At 40.7% G+C, this 25,969-nt stretch overlaps 1 protein-coding gene across 2 annotated transcripts in view; it reads left to right on the top strand.

Moving 5' to 3' along the window:
* LOC119547720 (acetylcholine receptor subunit alpha-like 1) overlaps window positions 1-25,969 on the top strand; it is a 64,894-nt gene that overhangs the window by 35,172 nt on the left and 3,753 nt on the right. For both annotated transcript variants that reach the window (XM_037854702.1, XM_037854711.1), the window contains 7 exons: window positions 2,678-2,887; window positions 8,132-8,176; window positions 10,357-10,466; window positions 21,104-21,284; window positions 23,212-23,672; window positions 23,769-23,980; window positions 25,301-25,605. In XM_037854702.1, coding sequence (XP_037710630.1) covers window positions 2,696-2,887; window positions 8,132-8,176; window positions 10,357-10,466; window positions 21,104-21,284; window positions 23,212-23,672; window positions 23,769-23,980; window positions 25,301-25,605 — 1,506 coding nt within the window. In that variant the 5' untranslated portion in view covers window positions 2,678-2,695. The remainder of the gene's footprint in view (window positions 1-2,677; window positions 2,888-8,131; window positions 8,177-10,356; window positions 10,467-21,103; window positions 21,285-23,211; window positions 23,673-23,768; window positions 23,981-25,300; window positions 25,606-25,969) is intronic.

Below are 25,969 nucleotides of genomic sequence, written 5' to 3'. Positions count from 1 at the left end.
CTGCTGCTGTGGCAGCTTTTGCTTGTGCTTGTGCTGCAGTTGCCGGGGAAGTGATTGAAATTATAGCCGCCGTCGGACACGTCGAGTGCATTCAATGTTCGTCTCGTTCTCTTTACGGCCATAGAGCTGGTCAGTTATTTTTGATACTTATTATTTTTATACGCCACCGCCCCCTGGATGCTGCCACACAGCACCACAACAAGTGCTAATAAAATGGAAAGAAAGCAGGACAGCACAGGACAGGACAAAACAGCAGTGTTTGCTTTGTGCGGAGGTGGATTGCCGAGTGTATCTCTATATACATCGGGCAATTACATAACAATTTGTTCTGCAGTTGGCGGGGGACTGATATTGCTACTGTTTCTGCTTTGGCAACTAATCGTGGTCGTAGTGGACTCCAATCCCCGGTAAATGAGGATGAAGCACCAGGCGATTATTTCACTGGAACCCCATCCAAATGGGAGTGCTCAAATCAAGTTCATTCTGCAATAAACTGGTCTCCTTTGGCTCTGCATTGCCTTTTTTCTGTCCCATCCTGATTGCAATTAAAATTGTGGCCCGCAGTCAATGTCAGTTTTTTGGCTTCATTATGCTGCCAACTCCGAATAACCAAAATGGAGGGAACATTTGTGTAATTAAAATGAAGAACAGTGGTGTAATGGAATGGGTTTTTGGGATTAAAAAAAAAAAGATGATCTTTTCTGTCTCATTTTATAATTTTAAGAACATATTTTACGGGTCTCTAAAATTTGTGTTACTCTGGTGGCCTGATTTAAATTACACTTTTGGCCTCTATAACACCACTGTGCGGTCGTCTGGCATTCGGAGTCCTTCTAAAACTTTATCAACAAAAACCAGCGAAAATCCATGGGAAAGTTTTGCAGTTTACATTTTTCATTAATGGCAATGCGAGCTGTTTTCGGGGGCAGGACACGTCATCGTCTGGTTTTTATGGAGAGCAGTGCTCAAACAAAAAGTTTATAAGCACACACATACATTTACTTGATATACATATTAATAAATAGTCAGCAAATAATATTGCGCATACGCAGCGTTGACAGCCGCAGCAAGCCAAATTGTGGCCAGAATTGTGTGTGCGTGTGCGTGAGGGAAGTATAAATAATAAATAAATATAAATGGTCATATGGAAATGAAAATGAAATAATCTGCCAACTAAGAGGCGCATAAATAGCCCTCGAAATGACATTCATATTCGTTGTCGTTGTTTATGTCGGCCATTTTCGTTGTTGGTTGTTTTTGGTTGTTTGTAGGCCACTGTGTGTGCCCTGTCGCCATTTTCTGTATATGTCATGTTGCCCTCTCCGCTATTATTATTATTATTAATATTATTTCCCTCCATGCTGTTTTTGCTTTGTTCTGCGGTCACTGACACGTGTTTTGTGCTGAATTATGCAGACGTCGGCATGTGATTTGATTTATTTGGAGGCGAAAGAGCGACGCATTTTTATGAAATCAATGCACAAATTACAAACAATTTACACATCAAATTAGCATAATTAATTTAGCCTCGTTGCCTAACCATCAAATTGATAAATGTAATTGGCCGAGGAAATATTCCGTGTCCCTCACCTAAACTCTTTGTATGTGCAGATATCAAATTATGGAAAACTTTCCCATCTGACACATTAAATCTTTTGCGCAAAACTTCGCCAAAGTTGAAGGAAAAAAACTCTAAAACTAAAGACAGCAAAGTTTTGAGTTTAGAGTTTTTCAGTTAAAAGTTTTGGGTTACAGTTGGCTGCTTTGCTTGGCCAAATCTTGAGTCGGCATAAAACCTTTGGTCAAGTGACTGTTTGAGTTGGCCAAGGGAGCTGGAATCCATCGAGCTGTTCATGAATTATATGTAAATAACAATCCACTTCGAGTGCAGTACGAAAAGGTTTGTTTATGGCACTAAAAACTTGCATAGCCATATATTTCGGTTTTATTCTTTGCCTTTTCTGCATAGGCAAACAGTTATTACATTGTCTCAATAACGAGTTGCCAATATTTACTTGTTATTTATATGTGGAAAAGATATTTCGTAGATTTTTCTGTGCCACACAGGCACTTTTGCTAATTGCCTGGAATTCTCAGGAATTGATTATAATTGCTTGTTTGCGGCTAATGTAGCTGTACACGACAGCACTCGAGTATGTCAGTTGGAATAACGCAAGGATTCTTATGCATAAAATGCAGAAACGCATATTGAGTGGGTGTCTGGGTGTCTGGGTAATTGTGTGGGCCGGACTCGGGGATTGAACAATAACAAAAATGTTAAGCACATGGGGACGGCAGCTGGAGCTAGAAGAAGACGCAGGAAACGGAAGGATGCTCCAGCACACCCACACTCACACGCTCGCAGGCAGCCAGACATGCATGTTTGCGATGGTGTCTTGAGTGTTTGAGCCAAAGATTAAATGGTGTTTATGGCTGCACGCTGCCGTTGGTTGCTGGTGGCCCAAAGGGAACAAAGCTCTAAGACTTTTGACACTTTTGCAAAATTTACGACTCTCGTTTCCCCTGCATCCCCCTGCCGTTCCCTGCACAATTTTGCAGCGAAAAGTTTTTATGTTTTATGCTGAAATAATGCTAATGCTGGGAGAACTAAATCTGCACTGCCAGTACAGACAATATCCGCAACTTATTTCCATATTTATTTGTTCCTTTTTCGCAGGGTTGGACCTGGCCTAAGATGGGTAGCGTGCTATTCGCAGCTGTATTCATAGCATTACACTTCGCCACCGGCGGCCTGGCCAACCCAGATGCAAAGCGACTCTACGACGACCTGCTGAGCAACTACAATCGCCTCATCCGACCCGTGGGCAACAACTCGGACCGCCTGACCGTCAAGATGGGTCTGCGCCTCTCCCAGCTGATCGATGTGGTGAGTAACTATATCTGTTCTATGTCTGCATTCCTTTCAGTGGAAAGTTTCCCCTTGGGAGCGAGGAGAATCCCGAAACACGTATTAAACATAAATCAAGGGGCCATTTGTCTTGATAGTTGCAGGATTAAAGCAAAAAGTTTTCATATCATTGTTCTTAAGTGTTTCGAAATGTGTTTTACTCTTTTTTGAAAAGGGGTTAAAAACTTGAAAGCTGTACTGTACTGAAGCTTTATAATTTTGAACCTGCAGTAGGTAAGATACCTTATCAAATCGCCTAGACTGATTGATGATTTAAACTGAAAAGTAAACCACCTCTTCGATCCCACTCCAAATGGTCTACAAATTCCCTAAGCGTTGCTGCCAAAACTAAGCAATCCATTTGCTTGTCAAGTGTGCCCCCAGCCGCGTTTCGGGCTTATCAAATGACAATCATAACAGATTAATTCGCGAAAGCCCCGCGATGCCGGTAAGCAGGCAAAGGCATTTGTATAAGCCGCAGCAAACAATCGGCGTGCAATTAATAACTGTTTACCCGGCGATTAAAAAGCCAGGCAACTAAGCCGCTCCACCGCCCGGCGCTTCATTGTCTCGACTGTTGTTTGCATAATAAATCAATGGCTCTGCCTCAGTTGATTGTTTTCTTGATTAACTATGCAATTGCCAGTTGAAAGTCGAAGTCGGCCAGGGGGTATCGCCATACCAAAATTGAGCAGCACATATATCATATACACACAGAACATTCGTGGCAATATCGAGGCGCTGGCTTAAATTGCAGCCGGGCCAGATCGGTTCTGTGGGCCAGGCAAATGGAGCACAATCTTCTGCTCGGTTTGGCTGCACATGACAGCCGGAAATGGGGAACCGACTAACAGTTACGTGCTGTTGGCCACACAGTAGCCGAGCTATACGCCATGGTTCTGGGCCCCCTGTCGTACCAGGGTCTGGTCTCTACTCTCTGCTCTATGCCTTGTGCCTTATGCCTTCTGCTGCTTTGATGCCCCTTCCTTGGCTTCGTTTTTTCGACTTTCTATTTTTTCGCCTGCTGTTATAAATCACGCGCTAAGCACCAAGACCACTAAGGGGCAGGCCAGGCAGGAGCAGCAGTCAGCTGCAGAGGCAGGAGCAGGGGCAGTAATACCAATGCACATTGACACAGATCTTTGGAAAAATCATATTTCATCAAATAAGATACAGTTTTGTAAACTATTGTATCATTTAAATAAAGTAACCTCGTTTTTCTATGATATTTTTCTGTTCTTTGATCGTTTACCTCTCAAACTATTTCAATAAAACTTAAACATATTATTTGGTCTACTTTTATGTCAATTTTTATAGAATGAGAAACAACATTATTTTCTTTTAAAAATATTACCCTTTTACTAATTTTATTTACTGAGAATAATACAGAATTAAAGTAAAAGATACAAGCTTAAAATTTTAAAAAATGACTAACGCTAGTTTACAAAATTGTAATGACAGTCAATTTAGAAAATAAAGATAGGTTATACAATGCAATTTACAATTGAAGTTTAATTCCTTTTAAAAAAAAAGGTTGAACTAGAGCGTCATTTCACTTTTACATATAATTAACTACTTTTGCTCAGAGTTTCTTCAAGCTTCAGTCAATATGTATCTTAGGACCTCCAAGAGACCCAGGCTATTTGGCTAAATCAACCCTTTTCCAGCTAGTTCGCCTGATTCCACGCCACTGTGGGCCGGCATCTGGGCATCTGGCATAAGGTGCTTATATCGAAATTGCTTTTCTGTGTATGCGAGCTGCTGCACACAGAAATATCGCACAGCCGCCTTGTGTGCGCTTGACTGCTGACTGGCTTGAAATATTCGCAGAATTTCTTTTATTGCAATAGTCCACTGGTAGTCCACGTTTTTTCACCCACTTTGCCAGCCCCTTGCCCCTTGCCCCTTAGTCCTGTTTCGTCCTGTTTTCGTCCTGTTGACTCCCCCTGTGGCTGTGTGGCTGTTGTTGTGGGACACACGTGTTGCCTGCTTTTCCTTATTGGCATACAATTGCTTGTAAATTCTCCGCACTGAAATCAGTGCTTGTACATTTTTTTTTTGTAGCTGTGTTGTCCTGGAAATTGCAATCAACTGTCAGAAGGGGAAAAGGAGAAAAGGGGAGGGAAGTGGAAAGTATGTGAGGGCAGCAACAAAGCAGCCGTGCGTTTTGGCCGTAGAATTTGTAATTTGCAATTTTCCATCTGCTTGCTCCTCGGTCACCTGATCCATAGCTCATAGCTACCTCAGTACCTTGGGCTTATTAGTTGCATAACTGCTGGCCAACCAGGTGACATACTATATATACGGTATGTGTGCATCCTGAGAAAGGCAATTCCGACTGGCCCATCACAGCAACATTGTTTGCCCTGTAAGACCGGCTTACATTTTGCCACCCAAACGCATTCAAATGGCAAATGTTGCACATTTTCGAGCCAGTTAATTGCATGTTGCCCATAAATTTACCATATTATTGGGGGAAATTGAAACAGAGACCGAAATTGGCTCTTTTCAACCGGGCAATCTTAAGCCTTTTGTGAGCCACCGTGACAATCGAGAGAAAATTAACTTCCACATACTATGTGAGATTGTACAAGGGCTTTGCTCAAAGTGCAGAAGTGCAATTTAATTAACCATGCCCTTATAAGCACTTTTAATACTCAAGTTCTTTGTTGCGATAAAGGGACATTAGATCATTAAAAAATACGTTTTCCACATAAGCATAAGTCAAAATTATGCTAGTACTTGAAATACAATTGATAATAGCTTAAAATGTCATCAAAATAAATTGAAGTTTATTTTAATTTGAATTTTATTATTTTTTGTCAGAAAAATAAGAACCCGTTTATAGGTACAAATTGTAAATGAAACCAGGTCAACCTTTCAATAATATATGTCCCAAAATTTCCTTTACCAAGGGCTATCGTTGGCAAAGTCCCCCCTGCTAATTGTCGGAATTAGAAGAGAGCCTCTTGAAACCAAACCGTATTTCATGATATTTTCGGAAATTAATTTACTGCTTATTCAGCTTACACCGCCTTTCAAATGCGGCTGCTGCTGCTGTGGTCACAGGACACTTTTTGCAGGCCGAGTGGAATGCCTTTTGCCAAGTTTATTTACAGCACACAGGAAATTCGATTTAAATTGTAAACAAGCCCAGTCAGGCAAGTCATGGGCACACCGGGCCATCCTCTTCCTGCCCAGGACCTCTGGGGATTCCCCGAGTGGGCAAAAACTGTCACACACACACAGAAAGCACACAGAGACACACCCGCTGAGGATGCAAATCCTGCTGCAGGACGACTGCTTACAGCACTTGGCTTAAGCAATTTAAATGCTGTATATCCTGCATCCTGTGCAGGGAAATCCCCCCAATGCAAATCCTCTTCCACCCGCCTAAGTGCGAATAAGCGAGACGTGCAACAACGACAAAAGCAACACCAATTACAGTCCACAGTCCACAGTCCTTTGGAGGTGCGAACTGCCCGAGGCGTCTACTATGCAAGTCGGCATCCTGATTGCAAATTTCTCAATTTCTTAAGAGATAAGCTGCGGACACAACCACTGTGCTGATGCGTCTGCTACACTGAAATAAAATTATGAAATTAAATTTAAATTTAATTACCATGCTTAACTGAGTTTTAAAGTAATTGCAAGAGTTTGGTTTTCCAGTAGAATTTAGTTCCCTGATTAAGAAAATTGTACTTTAACTTGTATGTATGATATAACTTTTGTAAGTGTAAAAACATTTTGGCTGTAAAACGTTTTTGGATTTAAAATTTCTCTTCATTTTTAAAAACACTTACATTTATAGTATTTAATAGACATTCAGCAGAAGCACTTTTTTTGCGTGTTCATTTGCCACTGGTTGCAACGGATGCCCCACATAAAGCATAAAGGATGCCCCTCCGTCGCCTCCGTCCATATCCTTTGGCTTTCCCGCTCCTGTGATGCCGCACATTTTATCTCTTCCTTATGCCGCACTCATCGCCTTCGTTGTCATTGTGCCTGGTTCTTGGCTTTGTCGTTTTATTGCCGGTTTTCCGCGGCGCCCTCGCCTAATGACCTTTCCAAGAAGTGCCGCTGCCTGGGTCCACAGAAGGGCTAAGGGGCCAAGAGCCCTCTGAGCGGGTGATTACTGGTAGGGAACCAGGAACCAGGATCCGGGAGTCGGTCCTCGGTCCCTCATTCCCCTGGTTGCGTGGCTGGGAAAATCTATTAACACTGCGTGCCTCGACATATTGCCGCGGTCCCTGAGGTTTCCCCATCCTTATCCCAGCTCCTAACTCTGCGGCGGAAAGAAATGCGAAAAACGCGTTACGGCGCATCATTATCATTCTGTCGTTAATTACATCTTTCAGCGCTTAAGTGATTTATTCCGCAATTTTATCGTTTTCTAATTTTTTTCTATTGAACTTCCCCGCATTTAATCAGTTTGGCCTGGCGAGCAAATAAATAAGGAAGGGAAAAAAATTAGGAGATACAGAGATTCCCAAGAGATCATAATTATCTCTTATAAGAGTTAAGCAACATGAGAGCCTAGGTGTTACAAAATGAACGAACAATTTTTGAAAAGCTCAAAAAGAGACCAGCTGCTCTGATCTGCAAAGATGGGACAACAATATAAATTTATAAATATATCTAAAACACAGATTTACGTTGTCCAAAACGTTTTTTTACGGGTTAATGTCAAAGTAGGGGTCTTTCCCCTAATAGTTAAAAATTGTTTCTTCAACTAGCGGCTAACCGCAATGGTTATTTAAGCATCAGAAAAGTTTAAGCTGTTGTTAAACCGGTAGTATACCCTACAGAGAGGGGGAGATGATATCCTGTAGCCCATAAATTGATTAAAGCTCAATGGTTATGGAAGACTGCAGCTCACTTGACGACATCTCGAAAGCGACTCCACTCGCCCCAGTTTATTTCACCCCTAGTCTTCCTTTTTTTCTCGAGCACTTTAAAATAGATTTGTTAAGCTATAAGAGCTGCATCAGCAGTGGAAGTTGAGGAGAAGTGGAGCTTCCCGGGGAACCCAAGTTGAGTTCACTAAAACAACATTTTCCCGGCGCAACGATTCCTATTTGATGGTCTCTGCCACTCAATTGAGGAGCCATCCACTCCCTCTCAATACGGCACAAGTGGAAACTGTCAGCGTTAAATTAATGAAACTCTTGTTAACATTCGACTCTAACAAATCTCTTTGCCTTTGTCCCCGTTTATTTTCAGAATCTGAAGAATCAAATTATGACAACCAATGTCTGGGTGGAGCAGGTAAGTTACTCGTAAAATATACTATAGAGATATAAAACACAACTGTGCACAGAACATGCATATATTTGAGTAATTCAGCTCGGGTTTACTCAACTGTGATTTGGCTTTTGAGAAACATGAATTTGCCATTTGCATGCCTCGCTGAAGTCGAATGCAAAATAATTTCTGCCAGCCAATTTCGACGCGCTCGCATTATGCCAAACTTCTAACTTGGCCAAGTGGCCTGGCTCCATTTCCCTGGGAATCCAGAACCACCAGGACCGCCAGGATCCCAGGATCCCGGACCATTCCCACTTCCACTTCCAGTTCCTGTCCGCTTGCCACTCTACATGTCCATTGGATTTTCACTAATGCGGCGGCCAGCAGTTGGGCAAAAACAAATTGTAAAAAAAACCGCACAAGAGGAATATCAATTGGTCCGAAATCCGACTTTTATCCCAGCTGCTTTTAAACACTCACGCGTTTTTGGGGGGCGAACAAAGAGGGGCTTTAAAGTTTTCCGGTTTGCATAAAACATGCAGAGCAAATTCCTCGCACACAAATTGCCGTCAACAGTGCTAGCGGCTTATCCAAAGTATTTGGTTTGACAATTCACTAAAACCGAAAACAATAACAAAAGCGGAATTCAAAATGATATATAAATTATGCATTTGCCGAGCAATTTGCAATTTGCAGTCTGTATTTGTTTTAGTCCAATGCAAATGTACATATTAGACCTCATTATGAGGGGACGCATGGATGCATATCGTGTTCTAGAAAATAAATTCCCATAAATGGGGGAAAATTAAACTAAAGCAGGAAGTAAAATTATATTCTAAATGGATTTTTGTAACACTAGAAAACTATAATAGAAGGCTCTTTAAAATATTTTTATTATTTCAATAGATTTATATATATTTATATTATATGTATATACAGACAGCATATAAATTCAATAAAACTATACTGAATTGTCAGTTAAAAGCGGTTTTTCAGAACCAGACTCGCTTGTATTGTATTGCTCGGTGTGTGTTTTCACATTTGGTTTAGTGGTATGCCACGCCCATAAACAGGCGGCAGTCTGTCAATAAGGCCGCAAACGCTTGCGCACGTAGCCCCATAAAAGCTTTGGTGTATTTGGCCAACACATTTGGCACATGCACTTGCATTTAAGGAGATGGGCAACCGCAATTAAATGGGTATTATATTTTGGTGCTTATATCAGGAGAGTGGAGTTGGTAGCAAAAATAATAGAGCTTAATTAGGGTTCTAGGTCCTTAATTTTATGTAAGATGAACATTGCTTATTTTTTGCCACATCACATAACTGCGGAAACTCATGTAATCACAATTGAAACCCGATTTCGTGTGTAAGTCGGATCAATATTAAACCGGTTTGGAATCCCACTCGCCAATTATATTTGCAATTATCGGGGAATTTCATGCTTGGTCAGCACGAAAGCGAGCCTTTTGGCCACCATGGAACCTCAAACCAATAAAAAACTCTCTTAATCCCCAGTGTGATGGCTCCCTCTTGGCGTGGCCGTATAAATACATATATTGTATATATATATATATGGAAAGTGGCAATCAACATAATTACAGTTATGCGTAAAGGCAATAAAAAGAAATCCGATGCTAGCTGAATGGAGTAAGGAATAAATAATACCTCATAATTATATATGATACATAGTTATAAATGTAGTTCAAAAGGCAGATAATAGATTGAGATGGTATATACTAAAAATCCAACTAGTCTTTACTATGATTTGAAAATATTAAAAAGTTATTTTGGAATTCTTAGAGATCATGGAAGACAGCAAACCCATATGCCCCGCAATCCAATATACTCTCTGCTTAAACATAGAACCCAAACATTGAAGTACAATTGCATAATGAAAATGTAATTTAATGCCAACAGCTTAGCGACCAATAAATTAATGCATAATTAATGAAATTGAAATAGCAGCAATACACGAGTTAAACGCCCCGAACCGCAGTATAAAATATTTATAAACAGCGAACTGAATAGCCTCAACTGAATGTGCGCATATTTTCTAACTTTTTACTCCTACACATACGTTTATTTTTCTATTATTCATGGCAATCGAGCATAAATAATTGCCATTTCCATAGTTGCATCTTCTGTTGTTGTACCATTTACCAATTTACATTTGTGCCGTTTGCATTTTGCAATTTCAGGAATGGAATGACTATAAATTGAAATGGAATCCGGATGACTACGGCGGCGTGGACACGTTGCATGTACCCTCCGAGCATATATGGCTTCCGGATATTGTGCTCTATAACAAGTAAGTGCCAAACTAATTTTCGCCAAGCTCATCGAGTAGAGATTTGCCTGAGGGCAATTGTAGCTACCCAGGCTCCTTTTTGGAAATCCGAGTCCCTGCCCTGAAGCCTCTTGGCCATTTGCATAATTGCCCCGAATGGGCGGTGGTATATATCAAAGCCAAGCTGTATTGCTGCCGTAGTCGGCCATTTATCAGGCGATGATTAACGTATTTTTATTTCAATGTAACTTGAGCGCTGCGGTTGCTATTCGGGTTTCCCTGGAGGCTTGCTAAGTGTCCTGGGGTGGGCCCTTCGGGTTCTAGCCCAGGGTTCCGATTCCACCGCTCTCAAATTGAACGTTTTCGTTGACTTGGTGTAATTATTATAATTTGCTGGAGTGAAGCCAATTAAGGGAGAGCATCGAAATGTATCTAACGATACCGAAACCATGGAACATGTCGAGATATTAAAACTAAGTCCGGTCACCCTCAATTAACTTAACTAATTAAAATAAGAAAAAGAAAAGAGAGCAAGCTAATGCAATTCGTAAAATATCTATACAGTTTTATAAAGTTATTTTCAAATGGATTTAGAAAATATTCAAAAATGGGGTAATGAGCTATTATTATATTAGGATATAACGATCTTAATTCTTATGAAATATATTCACCTAATAATTCAATACTAAGTTTGATATTTAGATATTTCACAAAGAATTTAATATTTTAATAGAAATCTCTTCATTTTTATAGAAAATTTAAAATATAAGGGTAATCCTACCAAAATTGAATTCCCAAAAATAAATTCCCATAATTGGAGGAAACTTAAAATAAATCAGGAAGTAAAATTATATTTTAAACGGATTTTTGTAACACTAGAAAACTATAATTGAAGGCTCTTTAAAATGTTTATTATTATTTCAAAATATTATATATATACATAATCACCCTATAATTCAATACTAAGTTTGATATTTAGATATTTCACATAGAATTTAATATTTGAATAGAAATCTCTTCATTTTTATGGAATATTTCATATAAGGGTAATCCCGCCAAAATTGAATAATTCCATCAAGTCATTGATTCCTTTTTGTTTCGCAAATCCTTTTAAGGACTTTCAGCCCACTGTGTTGCCCTCGGTTTGGTTGCCTGGACACTTGACTTTGTCGATTTGCCAAGCAGCTCGAGGAGCATTTGCCCAGGACATCGGTCAGGATATCTTGGCTGATGGCTGCTGGCTGCTGGCTGCCGAGGATGTTGTTGCTGCGGCAGATCGGCTTACGCGCTTTATGGGTCCTTTATGTGTGTAGATGGGGGGAAAAGGGAGATGGCTATACGCATTACACACTTTACCCTCTTCTACCAACTTGGCTAAAAGCTGAGTCTGAGTCTGGTTTCCAGTCTGAGTCAACTATAAGCATAGCATACTTTCGGGGTGTTTCGTTGCCAGTGTCATAAAAAGTCGTAATTTATTGCTCGGAAAAAGCTTAAATTTCATTTGCCAGCCAACGACAAAGGCATTGTAACTATAGAAACTGGGAAGCGGGTGTTACTCGAACGCCATGGGTGTTATATGGCCGGATTTGGTCGTTGAGACGTTTTTTAAACTGCAAATAATTTGTACGCACCATAATGAAGCCATGCCTTTGACTCACCCTCTTCCCTTTGTTGTCGCATAAAATTGAACTTGAAGTGTCCTTTGTCGCACTTAATTGTGCCTCGTGTTTTTCTTTCTCCAAATGCCAATCGAAATGGCCAACGCCACGACCAAAGTCCATTTAATTTAGTGGCCAAGTTAAGGTGATGGCTTACGGCTTACGGCTTACGGCCGGTTTTATGGCATTCCAAGCGTTGAATCTCTGCCCGAATCTGAGGAAAATTCATAAAAATTAAATGAATGATAGTCGAATATTTATCTTGTCGGCTTTTAATGTTGCCGCAAGGATAATAAACGTAAGTCCAACGTCAATATCAATATACTGGCTCTCAGTTTGAATTGTTTGCACTCGGAGCCTTGGAGCAAACAAGCAGGCATGAAAATTTATGCACAAATTAAGCGCCAACAGAAAAAGGAGGTAGCTCTGTAATTTTAAATGCAAATACATGTGCAGCAGTCGCCGGAGGAGGAAAGCGCGTTTATTGTCACACACTCACACTTGAAAAAAAAAATAAAAAACAAGGACGATGGCAATCTATTTTACGATGCAACTTTTTGTGCTGCGCAGCGAGCGGGGAATCCCCTTCGCGCACATCCCCATTTGTATGCAATGAAAAATGTTTAATTGTCTGCTAAACGCGCAATGGCAGCGAAATAAATAGTTGGCCAGGCTTTGTAAATGGCCCAAATTTGTGCTCGTATTTGTGCACACACAGCACCACAAATACCTGCGTGCGTGCGGCATTCGGACCAAAAACACACACGCACTCAGGGCCAACATTCTGGCCCACAAAAGAATTCAAAACAAGCGTCAAAAGTTGTTATTTATTGCTCGCGGCCTGGCATTTGGTCATGTTTTTAGCCAAGCCAACGCGTATTGCAACATTTTTGGCTGGCAACATTTTGTTAATTTTTTAATTGCAATTATCCCTTGCATTTGTTTTGGCCCTCAACTTGAATGGGCTCCCGGGAGCTGGCATAATTACCTGTATACCTCATCAAAGCCACACGCAGACGTGACAAAATAAACTAGAGACGCCTCCAGAATTGGCTGCCTACTTACCAAACACCACCCCAAAAAACACCCTTGGCCTGATTGCCCCACTGTTTGTATTTGTGAAAGCCGCTTAATTCCAGCAATTAATTTTCATGTTGATCCAAGAAATTAAAATCGCACTCGACTGACTCAAGACCCCAGCTTCGGGTTTGGCCCCATAACCGAGCTTACTCCGGCCGCACTTAGTGGTTTATGCGACTGGTTATTATGCTGGTTAGCCGGCATTCCACACATTCCGCATATGAGTTTATTTGGGGGTATCCAATAATTACTGTTTGTCTACATGGAGAGGAAAATTTAGCGATTTCTGTTCGGTATTGCTATCTGAATAAGTTCTCGAATTTTAGTTACTTATAGATAGTATTTGATCTGTTCATCAAATCAATCAATCAAATCATAGAGTACACACCCTGAATTTTTAAATATTTGGTGTCAGTCTCCTTTTTTAAACCTATTATTTTAGTTAGTATACTGAATTTGTTTTAAAATTCAGGGCGAATACTTGAGTGGAATCTTAGGTACCATTTATGATTTATTTAACTAACCTTTTACCATTATACCATTTGATTATGTCCAACTATTAAATGCTAGGTCGATTTGCATATAAAGAACACTCCCTTACGAAAAAGTGTCGTATAAATGATCAAATTAAGTTTTATTTTCTGTGCGGAAATGGTTTTGGCCATCGCGTTTGAAACAGATTTAGGGCCTCACCCATATGCCCTATTTGGCAGGAAAAATAATCCCACTAAGCCCGCACACACACACACCCACACCCGCACACCCACTCAGTCATGGGCAAAACGCATTACCATTTTGAGATGCCATATTAGCAGAATGCCATAAATCTCTGGCTGGGCATTAGAACCCCATTCCCCCGTTTTGGACCGCCCGTTAGCCACATTTGGCCCTGCTATTCCCAAAGTGCTCTGCTTTGGCTTTGTTTTCTTTAATTAAATGAATGTTGTTGACAACTTTATTATCAGCTGAACTTTTGCGAGGCCCTTGCCTTCGACCAAGGGCCACACCCACAGTGGAATCAGGAACAGGAGTCACAGCCACTTTAATTCTATTATTGTATGTTGCGAGATGGTCGTCTGGCTGGTCCTCCTCCTCCGAGATCCCTTTCCTATACAACCTTCTAAGCCCCACCACCCATGCAACCATTCTCTATCTATGATTCTTTTTCAACTGCTGTTGGCTTTTAGTTTTTAGCATGAAAGCTGACGACAACTGCGTTGAAATCAAAAGAATCGAAATAAAATTTCATTATCTTTCATTAGATTTATAAAAATAAAAATGGCGTGGAGAAATACGAGCGGGACGAGGGGGGGGGGGGGGGGGGGGGGGGATGGGTTCAGTACAAGGAAGACAAAGGCGACGGTGGTGTGCTGGGCGGGGGGGGGCGATGGGGGATCTAAAAGGACATGGCCAGGGAATCGGGAGCAGCGGCAACCAAGTCAGCAAAAAGTTTTTCTTGCTCGCCAGCGGGTTGCCAACTCCCTTGATTCCGTTACGGCACAGTGGAGTTCTCTGCCATCGAAAATATCTAAAAATTTTAAATCTTAAATAATACAAATTAGTTGTTTTTTTTTAAGAAAACTACCCTTTTTATATTGGTTAATACAGTCTGTTATGAGTGTATGAGTCTATGCTTATTTAAGGCTAAGAAGCATGAAATTAAAATAATTGGGCAGTTCACTCTCGACAGCCTAAGCCATCGGACGTGTTCTTCCGCGTATCATTAAAGTACCGCAGCATCCCAACCCATAATCAAAACAAACGCGAAGATTGCCCCCGCTTATCTACTTTCCGATCAACGCAACTAACAATTTTGGCAGCTTTAACGAAGCATTAAAGTTTGTTGACCTCATCATGCCTGACCCTCCGGACATCTGGAGAAGGCATCCGCCAGACGGAGTATTCCTAATAGCGACTAGGACAGATGACGACTCCAAGTCTCTAGCTGAAGTCTCACCATTCATCATTAAAAAAACAATAGACAATACAATCCAAGGAGAAGTGACAAGTTGTAAAAAAACCAAAGACGGAAAACTTCTAATTCTAACCAAAAACCTATTACAAGCCGAAAAACTAAAAAATCTCTTCAGTTTACCTTCAAATACTCCCTACATCACTATCCCAATTAAAATTACAGAGCACCGAAGCCTTAACTGCACTAAAGGAGTTATTTACTCAAACGATCTACGAGGAATTGACGAGCAAATTATATTAGAGAACCTTAGATCTCAAAAGGTTGATGAAGTTGAGAAAATTTACAAATATACCCCTGGCCAAATAACACAAAAAACTGAAAAAAATGAAACAGGTCTAATTAAACTAACATTTAAACTAACTAATCTCCCAGAACACATATACATTGGATACGAAAGAGTCCAGGTCCGCCCACACATCCCTCCTCCAATGCGCTGCATCACCTGCTCGCGAATTGGACATACCGCAAAGTTTTGCAAAAATTCAGCAATCTGCTCAAACTGTGGCCTAGCAGCTCATGAAAACACAGATCAAGGTATAATATGCTTAAACAAATCCAACTGCATCAACTGCACGGAGAAAAAACTACCACTTACTGATCACCACGCCCGCGACAGAAACTGCCCAGTTTTCTTGTCACACAAGGAAGTTCAAGCGATTAAGACCTTAAATAAAGTAGACAACAGGACAGCCTGGTCCATCTACAAAAACCGCCACCACGATGGCTCCCTATACTCCTCTGCAGCCAAAGCTTCCTCCTCTCAATCTAGCCAAATGCAACCACCAAAAACGACAGTAACACCTATGCAGCGCAAAACGGTAAGCTACGAATCTGATGAGTTTACCCTCCCGAACGCGTCTAATTTTGACCCAGATGAACCCATGTCATCCGGTTCCGAAATTCAAGACGCCAATCAGGATCACACAACAAAAAGAAAAGCCAAAATCCTACCTCTAAGCATCTCAAATAAAACGAAAAGATTACTGAAAAACGATCAAAACCCCGTCATGACTAGAGCAAAACTTAAAGCCATCTCCTCTTCAGATACAAATCCTTCAAGCCGTATGTAAAATGACTCTAAAGATCCTCCAATGGAATATAAATGGTTACCTCAACAACTACAACGAACTGCTAATTCTTCTAAAGAACCTTAATCCAAAAATCGTTTCCCTCCAGGAGACCCACATCACCTATTACCAAAGATTACCTATCCCAGTTAACTTTGAATTTCACTACACATCCTCGCACAGTCCAGATGGCGGTGCAGCAATCTTGATACACAAGTCAATAGAACACTCAATAATTCAACTTCAAAACTCCTTCGATACCATAGCACTGGAAATTAAATCTCTCAAAAAAGTCAATATTGTTTCTTCCTACATCCCACCGAATAGAAAATTTACTGAAGCAGATCTGGAATCAATAGTCCCTATAGGAAACTCTCCAACATTATTTACAGGAGACTTCAATAGTTGGAATAGTTACTGGGGCTCTCCCACAATAAACCGTAGGGGACGAATACTAGGCAAATTCATCCTGAACAAGGGCTTCATCATTCTAAACAACGGCCAACCAACTCACTTCTCAACCCATGGATCACTCACACACATCGACTTAGCATTTTGTTCACCCGACCTGAGAATTTATTGTGACTTCAAGATCAGCGACTCTCTCCAAGGGAGCGACCACTTCCCAATTACTATCGACATGTTCTCAAGCAGCAGAAGAAAGAAAGACAATTTCAATCAACGTTTTGTGACAAAAAACGCAGATTGGGAAAAATTTGAAACACTCACAGACATCCTTAGTAATTCCATCCCATCGTCAACAAATATAAACCAGGAAGCAAGTAATATAAACAAAATTATACTTCAAAGTGCATACAAAAGTATTCCGCATACAAAACCTCCAAGATCGCACCACAACGTCCCCTGGTGGAATAAAAAACTGGAAAATTTTAAAAGGGAAAAAATCAAGGCCTGGAGGATCTTCAACAGAGATATGTCGACCAATAACCTTATAAACTACAAAAAACTGAACGCCCAATACAGAAGAGAAATAAGGTCAAGCAAAACAGACAGCCTCTTTGAACTAACATCCAAAATCACGCCACAATCTAAGCCGGAAACAATTTGGAATAAAATAAGAAAGCTCTGTGGGCTCCACAAAGCCACAAATATCCATGCTATTAAGGACAACTATAGTAACAATCTCCTTACTTGCCCGGAACAAATTGCCGACACATTTGCAAAACACTGGTCTCTTCGCTCAGAGGACGCACAATTTTCCACAAGCTTCATCGAAGAAAAACAAAAATTACTTACACTTAACCAAGGTAACACACATAGAACAGCATTATTTATGGAACAAGATATAAACTTTTTAGAATTCTCAATCGCCCTGAACAGCCTAAAAGGTCAAACACCAGGACAGGACAAAATAAATTATCCAATGATCCAACACGTCGCAAACTCGGTCAAAATGAGAATCATAAATTTCTTCAATATCATCCTAAAGTCACACATTCCTCAGACCTACAAAACTAGCATAATTATCCCCATACACAAATCAGGAACTGACAAAACTTTAATAGAATCCTACAGACCTATTTCCCTCAATCCATGCTTATCAAAAACATTAGATAAAATAATTTCGAAACGGCTATGGTGGTTTGCAACATCCAACAAACTACTAAGTAGCCGACAACTCGGATTTAAAAAAGGGAAATCCGTTATGGACTGTCTGCTTTACGCAGACGCTCTTATCAACAGAGCCCTCAACGAAAAGAGACACCTCTCAATCATATCCCTAGACTTTGCCAAAGCCTTTGAAAAAATAGGGCTACACACAATCATTAACCAACTCTCGGCATGGGGCTGTGGTCCAATAATAACCAACTACGTGTCACACTTTATGTCAAAAAGGAAAATCAGAGTTAGAGCCAATCATAGCACGTCGACGATACAACCATTACACAACGGTATACCGCAAGGATCCCCACTTTCGGTTATACTTTTCCTTATCGCGTTCAACAGCCTCTCCGATATCTTAGACAAATACAAAAACCTTACCCACACAGCATACGCCGATGACTTTAACATATTTATCAATTTAAAACGAGAAAAAAATGTCTTGATAAACCTGAATAACCTATTTAACGAAATCAACGCTTGGTGCCAAAAATCAGGAGCAATGCTCTCTGTTTCAAAATGCAAGCACATCCACATTTGCAGGAAGAGAGCCTGCTCATGCCAGGTATCAACACAAGATACGACCATCAAAACGGTTACGGAACTGTCGTTATTAGGACTACATTTTGACCACAAATATAAATTTAAGCCCCACATTAAGAAACTACAAAAATCAATAGACAAATCCCTAAACATAATAAAATGCTTATCCAGCGGAAAATACAATAGCCACCCACATACCTTAATCGAAATCGTTAAAAGCCTATGCATCTCTAAGATAGATTACGCCCTTCCTATATACGGCACGTCAAAGAAATCTATGCTAAAACCAATCAAAACCCTACTAAATTCCGCACTACGAACATCATTAGGAGCCTTTTGCTCTACGCCAACAAATAACCTCTACCTTGAAGCAAACATCCAATCAATAGAAAATAGAACCGAATACCTAAAAGCAAAATCAATCCACACTATTCTTCAGGCCAAAGATACCCCGCTCAACCAAATCATACAGCGGATCTCCAAAAACAAAAATAAAAAATACAGAAACTCTACCATCAACCAATGCATTAATAGCTGCCAACACCTCGATATCCCAACCCAAGCTCCTTACAAGCCCAAATCAATAAAACCACCCTGGCTTATGGACACAAGCTTAATAGATATCCAATTAAGCAGTGCCAAAAAATCGACTACAAACAAAGATATTTACCTGAAAAAGTTCCTGGACATCAAACACAACCTTATAAAGAAGAAATTTTCCTTCTTATACACCGATGGGTCCAAAAACAAAGAAATAATAGGGCTAGCAGTTACCACAGAAGAGGAAATTATCAAGCAAGCTGTCCTACCAACTTACTCCTCAGTATACACAGCAGAGGCAATCGCGATTCTGGAAGCTGTTAAAATAGCCGAGAAGAAAAGAGGTAAAACCTGCATTTGTTCCGATTCACTGTCAACCTTGTCATAAAAAATATAAGCAAAATGATTTTTGAAAAATTCTTTTTGCAGTTACTATTATTTTTGTTTGAAGAAACTTTTTGCATCAAAAAATTTAAGTTTTCAAGTCGAGGAAAAAAGTTCAAAAAGGACATTCTCACACAAATTCGTCCTTTTCAATAAGTATTGAATGGGTTAAGAAATGTATTGTATCATTCAAACGGCATTTAAATTACCTTTCCATTGATGTCAAAGTTAACAAGATGTAAGTTCAAATTATGAGTATATTTAACTTTTTTTTTGTGAAAATACTTTTGACCACCCTTGTATGTATATGATCGCTTTATTCAACAGTTTACAAAAGATAGAATCTCTTCTCGATCGCCTTAAAACTGTATCTCTTCCTCTGTCGATCACATGAGTTATCGGAAATAATGTGACCATCTGATGACCATACTACAAATGTTACTGTTTGAATATATAAGGGAAAAAGGCCCTTTTCGGATTTTAAATTAAGTTATTTTTATTAACATTAGATTAATTTTTATCAGAAAGTTATTGTGAAAAGGACAAAAAATAAAAATAAAATGGAAAACCCTTTCATTATGCTTAATTAAAAACCAGTTTTAAGGGTAAAACACTCAAATGACATAGTTTTCATCGAAACATATTTTAAAATATAGTGAGATTGGTTCAAAATATATTTTAAAGTCACATCTTGCCAATTCAAACTGCTTAATTCCAATAATTTTCAAGGGAATATCATTGTTAAATTCTGATCACTATCAATCATTATCTGGCCCACTGTGCACCGCTTCGATTTCTGGCCTGCAAACTTTGACCGGGCCCAGAGAGCAGAGATACAAAGATGGCGCTCGCTGTGCGGCGCTGAGATTAACGCGCTGATAGACGCGGCAGGCGCCGTCGGCTTGGCCAGGATAACTGCCAGGACCACAGCGATGACACTCATACGCCGCGTTGTCCGGCTTCTCTATAATCGCGTATATACGTGTGTATTTGTGTGCGGTTGTCTCCTGCTCTGTGTGTGAATCACCGTTAAGATAATGGCTGCAATTGCGGTGACCCCCAGGCGTGGTTTTGGCTTTTTTTCGGCTTCGGTTATAAACTTTTGTTCTCTTTGTTGATTTTCTTTCTCTGTCTCCTTTTTTTATCTCCATTTCGTTCCCTTGAGCCTCCCTGTCTCTATGTGTGTGTGTGCAGTGCCGACAGCCATTTTAAATGGTTTTTAGCCATTAATGGTTGCCATTGCCACAGCCACTGCCACTGCTGTTGTTGTAATAACATTTTAAAATGCTTTGCTTTTGGATTTGGATTTAGTGTACTTCTCTGGCCAGCGGCATTGGCCAGAGGAGCCGAAAAGGACCTTGCTGCTAATGGACCCTATGCCATATACCAGATATGGAGGCGTGGCACGGCCCTTCCCAGAGGAATCAGTACCCAAACCGTACCGAACCAGCATTAGCCGCAGTTTTTCTAGTCTAAAATGAATTCGTAATTAGAAGCTAAAATGTATTTTTAATTAGTTCGGCACTTTCCGTCGATCCAAAGTGGAGGAACCTTTTTGGTGGGGCGAAAGAAAAATACGGCAAATGTAAAAAGCTGAAGCGAACACATTTTGTGCAGCTTGTGTGATTCAAGTAATAATTAGTTTCTACTCCCAGATTATACCTACTAGATACTAAGGTCATTACATGACAGAGACATATTTGATATGCCCTAAAATATCAATTTAGTATATCAAATCACTGCAAAAACAAGGAAATAAAATATGTTATACCATCTTTTTCCTTGCAGCGCCGATGGCAACTATGAAGTGACAATAATGACAAAAGCAATTCTTCATCACACGGGCAAAGTGGTGTGGAAACCACCCGCCATTTACAAATCCTTTTGCGAAATTGATGTCGAATACTTTCCCTTCGATGAGCAGACATGTTTCATGAAGTTCGGCTCCTGGACCTACGACGGTTATATGGTGAGTATGGGAGATGTGAGGGGGTGACCCAGAATCCACCCTCTAAATGGAGGCCCGGCAACAGCTGGCAACTTTGGCCGCGAACAGATTATGCCCCAGCCCATCAATCAAAATCGAAGAAAAATAAAATCCTGAACGAGGCTTGGCACCCGGGTTCGATTCTATCTGACGGAGTGCTAATCAAACGTTACTCTGACTCGATTAAAAAAACATTAATTTCAACAAGCCAAAAAATAAAAAATAAAAGTGACGGGTGGATAAGGACACCCCACTGTTAAACGACTATTTAAACATGTTAAAATAATGGAATCGAACGTTTTTTATGTGATTCTCTCGGGAGGATTTTCATGGTTAAATATGTGTGTGCTCGCTTTTCATTTGGAATCTGCCGTTAATGTTTACTTTGTTTTTTCGTACACTTGACACGTTTCACTTGCTGTCATGTGATAAATCAAGTGGAGTCCCCATTTTCCATTTCCCATGCACATGCGTGTGTGCTTGTGTTTGTAAGATAACAGCTGCCAGCTGCGTTTAATGAACCAGCCACGCCCACACCCACGCCCACGCCTTTTGGAAAACTTTTTGCGCCGGCATTGTTAAATAGGCAGGGAAAACAAAAAACCAGGGCAACTCAAATACCAAGTTTCAAAGCTTTCAAACCTATTAAAAGAAGTTCCTAAAAATAGATGAAAATTATAATAGGATAAGATGAATCCTTAATCATATAACCTTTAAAATAACATCTTTATAAAGCAGTTTATGTCAGAATACAAAACTTTTAAGATATTAACATCATTACAACTTCAAAATACATCCTTAAAAACCTTCAAAAATTTATAAAATATGTGTCAACACAGAGAAAACTTTCTATAAATTTCGCAACTTAACTATCATACTTATTTCCAGTGTACTTGTAAACTGATTCAAGAACAAAACACAACTGTTGCGCTGCTATATGGCGCCTCTTTCCCGCTGTTATTGTGTTCATTATGAGCAACAACAATAAAAAAGAAAAATTGGAAGCTGGGGGGAAAAATCGAAAAATGACAGCACATTATTCTACATATAAATTTTCGTTTTCCTCCCTTTTACGCATCACAAATTTCGAGCATGCTTCATTGACTATCGACTTCCTTACGATTCGTATGGGTTGTGAAATTTGTGGATCGGTTTTCGGGCATTTTACAAAGTCAGCGCAAATTTAGGACGAGGTATTAATGACGACTGTCTCAGCTGTTCAAGAGTTTTATATATCCCAAAAGTTGATTGGGTGAGAGATTAAATGTCAATACACTTTGTGAAGTAAAACGAGCCTTAAAATTTAAAACAACAATCTACTAAAAAAAACCCACCCGCTGATAAATGAGCAACAGACAACAAATGACAAATCAAGCCAAATGGAAATGAAATAAAGGTTACAAGCGTAAGTGTCATTTGCGTTTCGGGACGCACGTGAGCCGAACCCATCTCGATTCCTGCCATCTGTCGCTGAGTTAGGATCCGGAACAGGAATAGGAACCGAACCATTCACCCCTCCTTTTTGCCAGCCAAACAATTCTCCGTGCAATTGACGATTGTCAAAAATTTGTCAGAAAGTACGTTTTTCCATCACCTTTGATTTTCGCGAGGGGAAGTCGTAAGCGACACTTGGGGAAATGGAAAAGGTGAGGAGGCGTCTGGGGAAATGGGCCAACAAATCAACATAAATAGATGTATGATTGGCCTAGGTTCGTGTCGGGGCGAACAGGTGCAGCAGTTGCCAAAGTTGCCGGGCATAAATCAGCAAGTTTCCAGTTTCAAAGGCAGCAGCTGCTCCTCCATATTGATTACCCCACTCCTAGAACAATGTAATCAGATAAAAGTTATTGAAAATGTAATTTATACTATATATGAAATATTTCTTAAAATGTTAAATATCATTTTACAGGTTGACTTGAGGCATTTGAAGCAGACTGCCGACTCGGATAACATAGAGGTGGGCATCGACCTGCAGGATTACTATATATCTGTGGAATGGGATATCATGCGGGTGCCGGCGGTGCGGAACGAGAAGTTCTACAGCTGCTGCGAGGAGCCCTATCTGGACATCGTGTTTAACCTCACACTCCGACGGAAGACGCTCTTCTACACTGTGAACCTGATCATCCCCTGCGTGGGCATCTCGTTCCTGTCGGTGCTGGTCTTCTACCTGCCCAGCGACTCCGGCGAGAAGATATCGCTCTGCATCAGCATCCTGCTGTCGCTCACCGTGTTCTTCCTGCTGCTGGCCGAGATCATTCCGCCCACCTCGCTGACGGTTCCGCTGCTGGGAAAGTATCTGCTCTTCACCATGATGCTGGTCACGCTCTCCGTCGTTGTCACCATCGCCGTGCTCAATGTGAACTTCAGGTGGGTTGTTAAGGCTCTAGTACTTTATTCAGATTTTAATCCTTCCAATACCCCTTCAAAACCTCTTCCAACCCAAACTTGATAACCCCCTTCCAGATCTCCTGTCACGCATCGCATGGCACCGTGGGTGCAGCGCCTCTTCATCCAGATCCTGCCCAAGCTGCTCTGCATCGAGCGGCCCAAGAAGGAGGAGCCCGAGGAGGATCAGCCGCCCGAGGTGCTCACCGATGTCTATCACCTGCCGCCGGATGTGGACAAGTTTGTCAACTACGATTCGAAGCGTTTTAGCGGCGACTACGGCATTCCAGGTAGGCAACTACAGTCGAGGCTCTCTAGGACTACACAACCTGCTTCAGTAAAACAATGGTATGGGTATGGTATTCCTTCTGCCGGGAGCTGTTCGAGGAGAATCCCATAGAAAGCTGGTCAAAGTTTTTCCCCCCATCTTTTCCCGCTCCGCTTGAGACGAAAGTTTTTGTGTAGAACTTGGCTTCTTGGGATTCGAGCTTCCCCTTCCTTGCAGCCGGGAAATTTATGAATGTTTTCAACTGGCTTTAGTGGGCACATTACCAACGGTGCATGCAGCTAGCAACGGGAAACTTGCAACTTGCCAGTTTATATTCCATTTTAAATATGCACAACAACATGGAAATTATATGCATTCGGACACACCACTTTATAATGACGCTGTGTTCGGTGGGCGGAGGGCGAAATAATTTATGACAATTAACAAGTGCAACTGCAAGGACGCCGGAGAAAATGGAAAGTTTCCTACGGTCTGGTCTGGGCATTACAAGTTCCAAGAAATGGGTTTTGCAGTATTTTGTCACCGCAAACTGACAGCATTTAGATGACTCATTAAAGTGAAGTCCAAAGTAGGTAGCGCATTTATTAATCAAGCCTTCGTAATATTACGTATACGACCGGAAGGCCGATTGTTTAAAGCTTACGGTCATAGAACTTAATAATTTCTCCTTTCGAGGGGCTTTCAAAGAAAGCGCGCGAAAAGAAAAAGGAAATCCAAAAGGAAAAGATCTGAAACTTTGAAATGGCCCAGCGAAATAAATGGAAAACAGAATGCAGAAAACTATTTATTGAGTTTCCTTATTGTATCCCCGGCCCTGAAGTCCTGCTTCTGTTGGGCCGCCCTCGAGGTTGAGGGTCTAAGGGTCCTTTGTCCACTCACTTCCTTCGGGGACATTGTGCCAAGGAGAATAGCGACGAAGACAAAGCAGAAAAGTTGCAAATTGCATTTACAACTTTATTTGCCTAATGCTGTTAATGCTTGCAAACACTCGGAAAAAATTGGTTCCCAAATTGCGTTTTATGTCTTATGTATTAACTTGCATAAAAGTAGCAAACGTTGGTGATGTAAAATATATTTTAAAGGACCGTTGAGTGTGTTAGTAATTAGAAAAGAGTAAATCAGTTGGTGTATACTGTGTGTGTATTGGCAGAGCGGCGGCAGTAAATTTGTAGTCTGATTTTTAAAAGCAGATCGAAAGTTTCCTTAGACTTTTTAAATGCTGTTGATTTGTTTTTTGAAAACTAATATAGTTTTAGGGACTTGTAGGGTTATTTTCAATGTAGAACCTACTCATTTAAAAATATTTATTTATTTTCCACAGCCTTACCCGCCTCACACCGCTTCGATTTGGCCGCGGCGGGCGGTATTAGTGCCCATTGTTTCGCGGAACCACCGCTGCCCTCCTCACTGCCACTCCCAGGCGCCGACGACGACCTGTTCAGCCCGTCGGGCCTCAACGGAGACATTAGTCCCGGATGCTGTCCGGCTGCTGCTGCCGCCGCGGCCGCCGCCGCCGCCGACCTCAGTCCCACGTTCGAGAAGCCCTACGCCCGCGAAATGGAGAAGACCATCGAGGGATCCCGCTTCATAGCCCAACACGTGAAGAACAAGGATAAGTTCGAGAGTGTAAGTACGCAGGAAAATATTATCACAGTTTATTATTATGGCTTTCTGTATTATGACTAAAACCAATTAAAACCATTTCGCAAATATTCCATTCAATTGTCATTATAACAATTTAATTAAAAACCAATCAAATCATCAAATCAACCATTTGAAACGTAAATATTTTTAGCTGCCACAATAATAATCAAACAATTGGAGCATAGATGCAATAACAAATTAATCCAGTCATGCAAATTCTTTAAAGGACAGTGCTTAGGGGCTAGAAATGGCATTTATTGTTTTATTTACTTGACCAATTAATCAAAAATTTAATGTGCTGGCAGAGTAGTACTAACAAAGTGAAAGCTCAGAGAGCTTTAGCTAA

The sequence above is a fragment of the Drosophila subpulchrella genome, chromosome 3R, assembly GCF_014743375.2.
Source record: "Drosophila subpulchrella strain 33 F10 #4 breed RU33 chromosome 3R, RU_Dsub_v1.1 Primary Assembly, whole genome shotgun sequence".
NCBI lineage: Eukaryota > Metazoa > Arthropoda > Insecta > Diptera > Drosophilidae > Drosophila > Drosophila subpulchrella.
The sequence above is the reverse complement of the archived record's forward strand: the minus strand, read 5'-3'. Positions and strand labels throughout refer to the sequence as shown.